We start from the raw sequence: 13,947 nt of genomic DNA, 5'->3' as shown, positions 1-13,947 counted from the left end.
ACAATGACCCACCCCAAGCTGGATGGAACAGCTCCCTATGGCTCACATGTTCCCACCGAGAATAGAGTCACTAACCAAATCAGGTGATCCCTGGAGCAGGCTCAGCTCCTGACTTAGGACCTAGCTTGGAGTAGTTATCCTCCTCTGCTCTGGCTGGAATGTCAGGTCACCCCTTCCCAGCTTCACCATAAGGCCGAACTGCCTCTTTTGGGTGAAGGATTTTTGCTGGCCATGGACTTTTCTCTCCATCTTGGTCTGGTTTACCCCCTTTCCCTCTGAGACTAATTGAAAAGGGGTTCTTTATTTCCAGTGTGTGCTATTTGTGTGTGTGTGCACGTGCGTGTACGCACAGACAGATGCATGTACCCCATACACATGTACCCCATACAGAGGAGAACATCAAATGTCCTCTTTTGTTGTTTCTTCTACTTATTTTCTTGGGACAATCTCTCACAGACCCCGGAGCTGCTATGCTTTGGGTCATACTGGCTGACCAGTGAGCTCCAGGAATCCTCCTGTCTCTGCTCACCCCGTCCCCAGCACTGGAGTTGCAAGCCTGTGTGGTCATATCTGCTTTTCACATGGGTGCTAGGGATCCGTCTCAGGGCCTCATGCCTGAGAGTCAGTGCTCTTACCTACAGAGCAGTCTTTCCAGTCCCAGTGGTCTCCATCATGAGGGGGTGACTGAAATCAGAGACGTGGGGTAGTAGTCAGCACCCTGCCGAGTCGCTGGACCTAACAGCTGTCCCCTTCTCTACCGCTGCACGCTCAACCTGCTGGGCTCTGACCCAGTGGAAGCCTAGGCACACCCTCAGGAGCACGAACTCACCTGTTTGGCCAGGCACACTGACAGGTCATCGTTGTTATCTGGCTCTCTTGTTCTAAAGGGAAGCATAGAAACCCAAAAGGTCTTTCTTCTCCTCAATGGCATTACTGCTGTCTTTACAGGTGGACAGTAAGACCCTTTCTTTATAGCAGCTTTCTGTGGTTATGCTAGCAGGGGCCCTTTGTGAATCTGGAAAGAGGCTGCCTGCCCCAAGATAGGGGCAGGCAAGGAGCATGACCAAGCAGTAATTATTTCTATGGTCCTTATGTTTCATGGCCAAGGAAAGAAAATGAGAATTCACATTTCACAGTGTACATACCTAGTGCTTTTCTCTACCTTCCCCAAGGTCCCAATAATGTCTACCGTGTGCCTCACAGAACTCAGGAATCCCGGCTGCTGAGCTAGTGTATGAGGGGACAGGCAAGTGTCCCATGGCCAGGTTAACCTGAGGACACTGGGCTCAGGCTCAGGAGAAGGTGGGAGCCTTAGGGGGTGATAGGAGTCAGGGCTGGGGAGCCCTGATCCAGCAGCTCCTATAATCTGACAGGAAAGTTACTAAAAGGCCATGCAGACGATTCATGGTTATAGTGGAGGATCCTACTGGAGCCAGGAAAGGAATAGGGCAGATTGGGCCCCAGACACTCAAAGAACAGCTCAGCTCTATCTCATCTAGAACACTGATTAGCATGTCTTGAATCTCAGTCTATAAGCTACAGCCCTGGCTGGCTTCTTGGCCTCCCCAATTGCCTGGTGTGGACATGCCTTTCCTGTCGGTCCTCTCTGGATTGTCTGCTCAGCCTGTTCGTTGGGACTCATGGGGTCCAGGTCCCTGAAGAGTGGCTGGCTTGTCTCAAGCAGGAGGGTGAAGTGGGGGACTAGGGTTCCCAGTGTGATGCTGGCGGCCAGGGGCATGAACCGAGTAGAGAAGAGCAGTGGTGCCTGAGCCGCCTGAGCCCGCTCCAGGCCGGGGCCCTGGGATTCCCGCCTCTTAATGACCAGTACCAAGGCATCCATGTTATGCTTCTCACCAACCCAGCCCAGGACAGGAATGCTGTAGCAAGAGCTTCTGCTCTGGTGAGCATGAGACAGTGAGAGGAAGACCCAGGTGCCCTCTCACTGACCACTCTGAAATGGAGTACCCGTTGGATATTGCCCTCACACACCCACTAGTTCCGGCTCATCTTCATCATCCCCAAGAAAACCCCATACCAATAGTCAGTCACTCTCCATTCCTTCCTTCCTTCCTTCCCCAGGCCCTGGCAACCACTAACATGCAGCCTCTCCATGGATTTAACCCTCTGGATGTCTCACATGGTAGAATCATTCACCCTGCAGGCTTCACTTAGCAAACTCTTTAATATTTTAATTTTATTTATTTATTGTTATATGTAGAGAGAAGGAGAATGGGTGTACCAGGGTCTCCAGCCATTGCAAACAAACTCTAGACACATGTGCCATCATGTGCATCTGGCTGATGTGGGTTCTGGGGAATTGAACCTGGGTCTTTAGGCTTTGCAGGCAAGTGCCTTAACTGCTAAGCCATCTCTCCGGCCCTAAAAGTATTTTTTTATTAGGCCAGCCTATTTAAAATGTTTACTTATTTGTGCGTGTGTGCATGCATGTGTGTTTATGCCAGCATCTTTTGCTGAGTCACATGAGTACTGGGGAATCAAACCTGGTTTGCCAAAGTTTGCAAGCAAGTGCCTTTAACAAATGTCTCCTGCCCAGGAAACTGTTTATGAGACTTGTCTGTGTTTGGCATTATCAACATTTCATTCCCTTTTATGACCAAGTAGTATTCCATGGTGTGGAGTGTCATACTTTGTTGACCCACTCACTGGCTTACAATGGCTGTCTTTGAGCTGTGTCTGTCCTTCGTGGTTGTGACAAATGCTGCCATGGACATTGTAGCAGTATTCAGTCCTTTGGATATATACCTACGTGTGCCGTTGCGGGACCGTGTGGTAATTCTGTTTAACTTTTTGAGGACCCACCACCCCTCTGTTTGCCCAACCGGCTGCACCATTTCACCTTGCCACCCGCACAGTCCAAGGATTCCCGTTTCTACGCAGCTCACCAACACTGATGTGCTTCTTCAAAAGCGATGAGTGCATGGGGCTAGCTATTGTGTGAGGGCCTGGAATACACCCTTTCCTCAGCTATGCTCTTGATAACCCTTTGAGGTAGGTAGCATTAGCCCACTTTTCCAGTGGAGAAAAGCAAGTCTCAGAAAAGATAACAACACGCATCAGGGCGCACCGCTGCCACCCGACTGAGCCAGGGCTCCCGAGGGTTCTGACTGCCCTTCCCCTTGCTCTGCACAGGCTGCATCCGGCTCACTGCTGGTTTTTGAGGTGCTGGGGTTTGGGCTATTTGGATGCTAGGCAAGCATTATGCTGAGCTGTGACCCCCAAGCCCCGCCTCCCACCATTGCCGTCCTTTGGCACTCTCCTCTCTTTCTGTGTTTTTCATCACTTGAACACCTCTCTCATCTCTGTCTTCTTAATTTTCCTTCTTTGTACCTCTGCCTGCCAGCTCCTCGGCGCTCTCTCTTTTCCTGTCTCCCTCCCTCCAGTCTTGAAAGGGACTTGTAGCTGAGCGTGGTGGCTCTAGCACTGTGGAAGCTGAGGCAGAAGGGTCACTGTGAGTCCCAAGGCAGCCCAGGCTACATAGTGGGTTCCAGGCTAGCCTGGGATATAGAGACAAACTTGTCTCAAAATATCACAGAAACAGAGGGACCTGGAGAAGACAGGATATGCAGAACTCCCACCTCCCTCAGACACACTCCCTTAGGGAGGGTGAATTTGGAAGCTTTGATAGTGGGACCCACTAGCAAGCGGCAGGCACGAGGAGTCGCGGGGCGCTGCTCTCCTGCTGTGGGGCTCCCAGGCTGGAGTCTGGACCTGAGGATGGGGAAGAGGACCGTGCCCCTCTTCACCCTGCTATGGCCCTGGGAATGTCTGTTCCCCATTTAATGGTGGGGACTTCTTGGTGGCATCATTTTGTCTTGTCCATTTCTAACCAGACATCGCAGCCTCTCTGGGACCTGAGACATCCAGCGGTCTCTTCAAGAATGGGTCTGCAGGCTGGAGAGATGGCTTAGCGGTTATGGCACTGCTCTGCAAAGCCAAAGAACCCAGGTTCAGTTCCCTGGGACCCACATAAGCCAGGTGCATGCATCTGGGGTTCATTTGCAGCGGCCAGAGGTCCCGACACACCCATTCTCTTTCTTTCTCTCTCTCTCTCTTTCTCTACCTGCCCCTTTTCTCTTTCCCTTTCTCTCTCTTTTTTTTTTCTTTTTTGGTTTTTCGAGGTAGGGTCTCACTCTAGGCCAGGCTGACCTGGAATTTACTATGGAGTCTCAGGTGGCCTCGAGCTCACAGGGATCCTCCTACCTCTGCTTCCCAAGTGCTGGGATTAAAGGCAAGCACTACCACGCCCGGCTTTTCTCCCTTTCTCTTAAATAAATAAATAAAAATAATAAAGTAAAATAAAAAGAATAGGTCAGCACTCAAACCCTGGAGGGAAGAGGTGGAGTATCTGGCATTTTCTGTTAGTGTACAGGATGGCCTGGTCTCCAAATACTGGGAGAACATTTCCTGGGCACAGTCATGTGTATGTTAAGAGTACATCTAGACAGATGCGGGAACTGCATAGTTAGGCCATCCCATTTCTATTTGAAGATCATCTCAGTCCTGGCCAGCCCTGCCTGAATGCCTGAATTCCTTCCATCCTTCCCAACAACAGAACAGCGCAGGGATTGTGCGATCTCCGGAGGCTGTGTGGAGAGGACCCTAAGACATTTTCCTGAGGCTCAGCTCTCTTGTGGATAGTCAGTCAGTTACTCTTGTCTGTTTCACCAGTGCCAGTGGCTAAGGAGTTATCTAGGGAGCCCATTCCGATGGAAGTGGTTGCTGGTGTTTCAGCCTTGAGAGCAAAAAAGCACAACAGGCACCCTCACTAAACACACACACGCGCGCACACACACACCCTCATGCTCACACCTAGGCATGCTCACACCTAAGCTGCAGGGGGGTTGGGGGCAGCTGAGTGAGTGAAGCCTTCATGGAAACACCCAGGATGAGGGGTTGGCTTGGTGGGAGAGCAGATGTCTTGACGGTGAGTCATCACAGGTGACTCCCCACTCCAGCCCGCTACTGGAATACTCTTGGGGCTTTGCCCCTTTTGGTAGAACCCTCAGGCAAGATGGGGCCAGACACAACTCCTTTCTTTTTCCTTGCTCGCTTGGAACATAACATCCTGCATTCCTGCTACCGAAAATGCCAGTTTAATTGCTCAAGGATGAGGCTACCCTGGGGTTGAGGACCATTGCTAAGAAACCTGTGTTTCCTGAAAAGGTGACAGACAGATCCTCCGAATTTGCAAGGACCCTCTGAGGGGAAGGGTCAGACCCTGGCGCTTGGAGGCGACAGGCTTCAAATCTGAGGTCCCAAGTTCAGGCTGTACAGTCTTGGGCAAGGTCCTTAGGATCAGTGGCCCTTGATGTCCTCTTCTGCAGAGTGACAGTGTCAGGGCTGCCTGTCCCAAGGGTCATTCCCAGCTTAAGTGAATTAACATGAAAAACACTGCCAGCCACACCTGGCACAAGACAGGAGGGGGTAGTATGACCTCATGCTGCTGTCCAAGACCTGAGGACAGAAGCTCTGGGCAAGAAAAGACCTACCCAAGTGGCCAAAGGGAAGCAGAGCTACTTCCTCGGCAGCCTGTGGAAGTGAGTTCCACTCTGGGATAAACTGTGACTCAGGACGATCCAGACATTATAGACACACGTTCCCCCTGTGGTCCTGTGGGCAGGATGGCTAGGCTGGAGAGTCTGGGCTAGAGGGTAGAAAAGTAGGGAGAGGGAGGAGAAAACCCCAGCCACAAGCTTCCTTGCCACCTTCAGGCGTCGAGTGCCTTGTCTTCCCCCTGGGCACTCCACAGCTTCTACTCTGCCTTATTTCCAAAGCCAGGCCTACCCAGAGCAGGGAGGACAGAGCTGCGCTGCCAGCCAGGAGCAAGGGCAGGCAGGCAATTGGCCATTTTACTCTCCCTGGCAACTTTAAAGCCCTGTCATCTTCCCAGCATTTCCCCATCCATTTTTCACTTGTTCCTTCCACTGTCCTCAGTAGGTGTGGCAGGGCTCTCCCATTACTAAGCAGCCAGGTTGTCAAGCCCTGCCTTTTCTGTACCCCAGGAAGAAATTAAGAGGGGTTGGACATCTTGGAAAAGGATAGAAGAGGGTCAAGGTCTTTGATATGAAAGACTCACTTTTGAGTAGTTCTGCCAGTATTGAGTAAATATGTTGTATAATCTCTTAAATTAATACCCAGCTTGCTTGCAGGCATCACCCATCAGGGTAAAAACCTACCTAGAGGGCTAGGGACATGGCTCAGCAGTTAAAGGTGTTGACTTGCAAAGCCTGCCTGGGTTCAGTTCCCCAGTGTTCACGTAAAGCCAGATGCACAAAGTGGCACGTGCATCTAGAGTTCATTTGCAGTGGCAAAAAGTCCTTGGTTCTCTCTCTCTCTCTCCGTCTCCCTCAAATATTTTTTTTAATGAGAGGGAGAGAGAGAAAATTGGTGTGCCAGGGCCTCCAGCCACTGCAATTGAACTCCAGGTGCATGCACCACCTAGTGGGCATGTGTGACCTTGCGCTTGCATTACCTTGTGCCTCTGGCTTACCTGGGATCTGGAGAATTGAACATGGGTCCTCAGGCTTCTCAGGCAAGCACCTTAACTGCTAAACCATTTCTCCAGCCCTCAAATATATTTTTTAAAAACCTGTCATGATCCAGATCCAGTATTTAATGATTTCCTTCTGTAGGCTCCACAGTGTGCCAATTGCTTACAGCACATCCTCCAGAGAGTAGGTCTGATTACCTCCAATTCATAGGCAAGGATGCTGAGGCTCAAGAAAACCAAGAGGAGGGATTGTTGCCGTTGCTTCAGGGGAAGGTGCATGTGTAGGGGTGAGTGGGTTAAGTCCAACACATGAGAACAGACCTTGGGCTGTTTCAGGGAGACTAAAAGCAGCTCCTAGGATATGAAAGGTCAGAATCTGAGGAGCGTCCTGATACATAGATATCTGTTGGAAAGGCAAGGGGACTTGAAGGGACAGTCAAAGCCAAGCTAGAAGTAAAGCTCTGACTTCAGGCAATTAGTGGAGGTATTGTACTCTTTCCCAGCATCCTCCGGGGACTTATGACCTGAAAAGGCCCCAGAGAGAGCCTAAGAGCAGCTCCCTTCCCTGACTCCTCATTCTGGCAGGGCTGTTGTTTTCAATGGTGTTTTCCAATAACTTTGCACCTTGGCAGAAACTGAGCAAATGACTTCTGCCTGCAGTTGGCCCTGGCTATTTCCGGTTCCAGTACTTGTGACTGGGCCACTTTCTTTGTATTTAGTCCCTTCCCAAACATAGATTTCACTCCAGCCCTGTTCCCCAACTATCTGACCCAGCCTTGCTTCCGTTGTGTGATGATAAGGGTAGGGGAAATCTTCTAATAGGCACAGCATGGTGTTCTGGGATCAGCCAGCTCCTTGCCTGCCTGCACATCTAGCTTTCATTCCCTTGCTGCCTGTCTCCTCTGTCCTTTCTCTCCTTCATCCACATCCTTCCTAGGACCCTTTCTTTACCACTCTCGAGTTTTGTGTCATCCAATGTACTCGGGAAGCCTGCTTGCCTGCCTGTCTGCCTGGTGTGAGGAAGAGAGGTTCTTGCCTTTCTTCCTGCACATTTTCTTTCTTCTCAGCTAGGCAGCTGGTACCCTCAAACTCTCAGACTGCTCCCCTGCTTCCCTTGACCGAAGAGTTACCTCTGAGACTTCAGTCCTCCAGGACCCGTCCAGCAGGGTGGGGGAGTGCACACTCCTCTCTCAGTTGTGAGAAACTGGGAAGGGTCGGGTGCTCCCACCATCATGAGTAGGAAGAGATTGATGATGACCTCAGAGAGCTGGAAGGTAATGGAAGGGTCCAGGAGAGATGTCAACAGGGGCCAGTGAACATGGCACTTATGTTGGTGAAGGCCTGGAAAGCATGAGGGAGGGGCATGTTCAAGGCAGGAAGCTCAGGGGGAAGTTGAGTCCAGACAAACAGTGCAGCTAATCACCCCGAGACTCTCCAGTGTAGCCTCAGATCTGTCTGGTCTCTGCCACAGAGCAGCAAGAATTCTGGGCCAGAGGTTCTGTCTTTTCATAACTGTGTCTGTCTCAAGTCACTCGTTAGACCACCTTCCTGCAAAGGCGGAGTGGATCTACCTAGACTGCATGTGTTTTGGGAGTGCTGTGGGGCTGGGGCGGGGAGAGCCGTTGGTAGGGAGCATGTCAGCATGCAGCTGTGGGGTCCTATTGCAGAGGTATAGATTATTTTCCTGAACTTTCCCTTTGGTCCTGTGTCTACCGTGCAGGGGGGAAGCCATGTCCAGGATGGCATTAACAGTTTTGCATTGCAGAGGCCCCTCCTGTTCCTCATGGTTTACTCCTGCTTCCTCTGCTTGCCTCCCTCCCCCAGGGTGACAAGGGAGACCTCATGGCCCCGAGCCTCCCCTCTGGCCCTGGCCACGGTGACACTGATGGCCTCATCAGCCTGGATGTGCCCGACGGGGCTCCGGACCCCCAGCGGACCAAGGCCGCCATCGACCATCTCCACCAGAAGATCCTGAAGATCACGGAGCAGATCAAGATCGAGCAGGAGGCGCGGGACGACAACGTGGCGGAGTACCTGAAGCTGGCCAACAATGCCGACAAGCAGCAGGTGTCACGCATCAAGCAGGTGTTCGAGAAGAAGAACCAGAAGTCGGCCCAGACCATCGCGCAGCTGCACAAGAAGCTGGAACACTACCGGCGGCGGCTGAAGGAGATCGAGCAGAACGGGCCCTCGCGGCAGCCCAAGGACGTGCTGCGGGACATGCAGCAAGGGCTGAAGGACGTAGGTGCCAACGTGCGCGCGGGCATCAGCGGCTTCGGGGGTGGCGTGGTGGAAGGTGTCAAGGGCAGCCTCTCGGGCCTCTCCCAGGCCACCCACACGGCTGTGGTGTCCAAACCTCGGGAGTTCGCCAGCCTCATTCGCAATAAGTTTGGCAGTGCTGACAACATCGCCCACCTGAAGGACCCTCTGGAGGATGGGCCCCCCGAGGAGGCCGCCCGGGCACTGAGTGGCAGCGCTACGCTCGTGTCCAGCCCCAAGTATGGCAGTGATGACGAATGCTCAAGCGCCAGTGCCAGCTCGGCTGGAGCGGGCAGCAACTCTGGGGCTGGGCCTGGGGGTGCGCTGGGAAGCCCCAAGTCCAACACAATGTACGGCGCCCCTGGAAACATGGACAACCTAGCGGAGGAGCTGAGGGAGATAAAGGAGGGCCAGTCACATCTGGAGGACTCCATGGAGGACTTGAAGACTCAGCTGCAGAGGGACTATACCTACATGACCCAGAGCCTGCAAGAGGAGCGCTACAGGTAAGTGCTTCCTGCTTCCACGGCAGCGCCCGACGCCCCATGGCCCGATGCAAGGCGAGGGGGTGCCAGGCTGGGGAGGCCTCCAGAGCTGCCGGAAGGGTCCTTCCTTGCCGTGGGAACTTTCTCAGAACTGGAGGGTAGGGTGGCAGGACCCCTGGAAGAAAGGTTCTGCCTGTCTTCAGATGCTTTAAGTGCGCTTGCCATCTGGTATCAGAGGAAACTTAAGGCAGGAGTCAGCTCTGTGGCCCGTCCTCTGGGGAGACTGTCCTTAGGATAGCTACTCCAAAGGCAGCTGTTTGAGTTCAAATCCTAATGCATATTCATGGTACCTTGAGCAAAGCAGTGAGTGCTGTGCACCTGGCTTCCTTGTCCATGAAGTGAGGGTGATGCCAATCCTGACCTCCTGGGATAGTTAGAGTCAAGCAGTAAATGCCAAGTGTGGACATTTAGCGTGGCCAGCTGGAACACACAGTGGAGGTTCCTGTGGTCAGGAAGTGAGCTGAGTCTGATCCCCATCCTCCCCCCCTAGCCACTTGCTTCTTTGGCTGTCACTCTCTAGCGTTTGTTGGGGGGGGGGTAGACTTTTTCTTAGTCAGCACTTCTTTGCATAAATGACAGTTGGGGAATCGAGGGCAATTCCACCTAAACATTAACCACTTTACAGTCATCTTCTGATGCGCTGAGCAGTAACCGCACCCTCTACAGTCCAGCATCAGTGGTACCCAGAGGTCATCTTGCCAGGGGCTTCAGAGCCCAGGTGGAAGTAATTCATTCCTCAGCTTCCCCTCCCGCGCACCCCTGCTCATGAGCCCTGTGGGCCCAGGAAGGCACCTTAACCTCTGTGTCTTGCTGTCGGTATATGTGCAGTGGGAATGATGCACTACCTCACAAGGCCGTGGGAGGTTCCCACACGGTGATGTGGATAATGCTTCGCACTAGGCTGCCACACAGAAATGTCATATACTAGGTTTGGAGTCATGGCTCAGTCAGTAAAGTGCTTGCTGCATAAGGACCTGTGTACCTGTCCCCAAATACCCATGCAACTGTTGGGCATGATGGCACGTGCTTGCAATCTCAGCACTCACGTGACAGAGACAGGAGGATCCCTGGGCATGCTGGCTAGCTAGATGAGCTGAATCAGTGATGTCCCAGTAAATAAGATGGTGAATGATTGAAGAAAATACCTGATGTCAGTCATGTGCACCTGTACACACGTGTGTCCACACACATGCAAGCATGTGCATGCCCACGTACCACACATATAAGAAAAGAAGCATTACCAAGGCGGAGGAATGGTTTAGCAGTTAAGGTGCTGGCCTTCAAAGCCAAAGGACCCAGGTTCAATTCCCCAGGACCCATGTAAAGCCAGATGCACAAGCTGGCACATGCTTCTGGAGTTCATTTGCAGCAGCTGAAGGCCCTGGTGTGCCCTTTCTCTCTGCCTCTTTCTCTCTCAAGTAAATTAAATACACACATACATATATACATATTTTTTTAAAAAGAAGCATTATAGAAACAGGAGCTTCTGTCACCATGAGGTTAAGTTGGAACAGGACTGGAAACATGGGCAAGTTGCATGTCATTGTTTGCTGCGAGTGCGTGAGTCTTGGGGAGAGAAGGGTGGCTGAGGAGCTAAGAGCGCTATCCTTTCTTCTCCCTCTCCCAGGTATGAGCGGCTTGAGGAGCAGCTGAACGACCTGACCGAGCTTCACCAGAACGAGATGACCAACCTGAAGCAGGAACTGGCCAGCATGGAGGAGAAGGTGGCTTATCAGTCCTACGAAAGGGCGCGGGATATCCAGGTATGGCCGGGGCCCGCCCCGGGGAGGCTCAGGTGTGCTGATAGAGGTAGCAGCAGCCAGAGTGCTGGGGCCGGGACGGTCAGAGGCTGTGCCATCCGTAGGATAGATAGGCTGGCGCAGGATGCTACGGTTGTGGGGGGGGGGGCAGCCATTGCTGGTGTGGAGATAAGAGCAGAGCAAGCCTTTGGCTGAGCGCCTGTGCTGTGCAGAGGCTAGCCAGTGGTCAGGAGTCGCCTACGTTCCCCACATCTTCGGTGGCAGCTTTACAATAGTCATTTCCAGGACTAGCCTTCCCAGGCTCTCCTGACCATCAGAAGCAAGCCTCCCACCAAATAGTAAAGAGCTCTGTCCCCAGCTGCAGCTGGTCAACCTATGCCCTTCTTGGCCTTGGAGAGGGGCCAGGTGTCAGCACGTTCTCGGTGCAGTGGTCTGTTCATCTGACCTCGTTGCTGTAGCAAGTTGTATGCTGCTGGGCAGTTTGTGACGAGCAGGAGTTTGCCCAGCTCACGGCTCTAGAGTCCCAAGAGCGTGATGCCAGCCTCTGCTGAGCTCTGTGAGGTCCTCGTAGCCGCACAGTGGCAGGAGCTGTGTAGAGGAGTCACAAGGCAGAAAGTCAGAGAGATGCCAGGGTCAGACTTGCCCTCAAAGGAACTCACTCCAAGACCAGACTTAGTCCCTTTCAAAAGGAAGCACCACCAGTCACCTGATTTCCTTGCGCTAGATTCCCCCTACCCCCTTAAAGGATCCACCACCCCAACATTGCCGAGCCAAACTAATAGCCCACAAGCCCTTGGGAGATCACCCTGAAGCCCTGCTCATACCATGACAGGCAGGTAGGTAGGGCTCAGGCTAGCGGTCCTACCTACCCCGAGCTCTTACACGTTACCTCCCGCGTCCCTGCAGGAGGCGGTGGAGTCCTGCCTGACCCGGGTCACCAAGCTGGAGCTGCAGCAGCAGCAGCAGCAGGTGGTGCAGCTGGAGGGCGTGGAGAATGCCAACGCCCGGGCGCTGCTGGGCAAGTTCATCAACGTGATCCTGGCACTCATGGCTGTGCTGCTGGTGTTCGTGTCCACCATCGCCAGCTTCATCACGCCCCTCATGAAGACACGCCTGCGTGTCACCAGCACCGCCCTCCTGCTTCTGGTCCTCCTCCTCCTCTGGAAGCACTGGGACTCCCTCGCCTACCTCCTGGAGCACGTGTTGCTGCCCAGCTGAGCAGCTGCCGCCCCACCCTGTACCCTCCGGAGCCCTCTGGCCACGCTTCCCCAGGAGGCCTCTGGCACTCCTGAGTCCTTGGATTCTGTCGTGTGTCCAGTTGGGCCTCCTGTCCCAGCTGCCTGTTTGGCAGCTCCTGTCCCTTTCTCTGCACTGCTTCTGTCTGCCACCTCCCTGTTGGCCCGAAGAGAGCTGAGAGAGTGGCCGAGGCTGGAGGGAGTGGGGACACACATGGCCAGATGGGGCAGAAGAGGACACCAGCAATGGCTTGTTTTAATTGTTTGTGGTCACATATGATTTCTGGGATGTCCCAGGTCAGGGAGGCCACTAAGATCAGGGCTCTGCCACATCTTCCCTAGGTGAGAGCCTACCTTGGTGGCAGCCACAGTTTCCTCTAGCATAGATGGTCTGGATGAAGCCCAGCAGGGGAGGGAGGAGGTTGTAGAGGCTCCAGGGAGTGCAGGATGGGAAGGGTCCCCAGCTAGGGGCACCTCCAGGGCCACAGAGCAGGCTTGTGCCCCTACCCTCTCCCCTTCTTCCACCAGAGCTGATTGGAGGCTGGTTTCTGGAGGCTGGGTGGGATGTGGCCGGATTTGTGTTTTTCCCTGCTCATATTTCTGCCTGCCTGTCACTTGATCTGCTATTTTCAGGGAAATAGGCCCCAAGGGCTCTGGACCTCCAGCCAAGCCCTTATACTTCTGGGAACAAGATGGGTTCTATTTATTTATTTATTAATTTATTTATTTGCTCCTTCCTACCTTTCCCCTACTTCTGCCCCGCTGGGCTCTAGAGAGAGGCCCCTCCTCTCCTCCCCCTGAAGCCAGGGCTTACTCTCAGCTCGTTGCACTCCACGCCATGTAGCCTCTGGATGTTCCTGGCTGGGAGAAGTGTGGCACGGCCACCCAGACTTCTCTCCCAGCTAGCCCCACAGCTGGGTGGGAGGAGCATGGCCTCTTTTATATATCCATTTATTTTGTACATGTGTATTTGAGGGGAAGAGGTTGTTTGTTGCTTTATTTTTTTAAGGCGCTAGAGTGTTGTGTATGGTTCTCTACACATCCCAGCCTCCTCACAGCTCCTTCCAAGCACACGGGGGATATCTCGGAACAGGAAAGAGGAGTCCTCTGGAGCAGGGGAAGCAGGGAAGCAGCTGTTGTGGACCTTCCCGAGAAATAAATATCCTCTAAATTTTCAAATCAACCTGTCTGGTGGTGGTTAATTTGTCTTCATGGAAACAACCACAGGTTCTCTTCCCCATATCCTCTGGGTAGCACCGACTGGATCTCAGCTGCTGGCCTGAGACCTTCCTCCTCCAGGAGGCGACATTGAACAAAGTAACTAATACTTGACTAAGGCTTGACTGATAGGACATCTACCCAATCCTGACCCACCCTGGAGAAGGGAAGTGGGGAGGTTCTCATAATAGTCCTGCCTGGTTATGGCCACGAGAGGGCAGCAGAGTCTATCCCTCTGAAGGTTCAGCCCCACGAGACATCCATTAGGGTTAGCGAGGCCTTCCCACGGAGCACCTGCGCCCCAGGAGCTGAGGCGGTGTTCTCTGTATAAAAAGGCTTGGCTCTTGGTGTCTGCTCCTTGGCTGCAGCCCCCAGCCTTGGCAGTGCTGGGTTCCCAGCAGAAGATCCATGGGAGTTTG

General features: G+C 53.2%; 1 protein-coding gene across 4 annotated transcripts in view; it reads left to right on the top strand.

Annotated features, from left to right (window-relative positions):
- Positions 1 to 13,493, top strand: part of Tmcc2 (transmembrane and coiled-coil domain family 2) — a 41,312-nt gene extending 27,819 nt beyond the window's left edge. For all 4 annotated transcript variants that reach the window (XM_004663548.2, XM_004663549.2, XM_045141978.1 and 1 more), the window contains 3 exons: positions 8,336 to 9,276; positions 10,943 to 11,078; positions 11,982 to 13,493. In XM_004663548.2, coding sequence (XP_004663605.2) covers positions 8,336 to 9,276; positions 10,943 to 11,078; positions 11,982 to 12,293 — 1,389 coding nt within the window. In that variant the 3' untranslated portion in view covers positions 12,294 to 13,493. The remainder of the gene's footprint in view (positions 1 to 8,335; positions 9,277 to 10,942; positions 11,079 to 11,981) is intronic.
- Positions 13,494 to 13,947: the final 454 nt, after the last annotated feature.

Source organism: Jaculus jaculus, chromosome 1 (genome assembly GCF_020740685.1).
Source record: "Jaculus jaculus isolate mJacJac1 chromosome 1, mJacJac1.mat.Y.cur, whole genome shotgun sequence".
Taxonomy (NCBI): Eukaryota; Metazoa; Chordata; class Mammalia; order Rodentia; family Dipodidae; genus Jaculus; species Jaculus jaculus.
The sequence above is the reverse complement of the archived record's forward strand: the minus strand, read 5'-3'. Positions and strand labels throughout refer to the sequence as shown.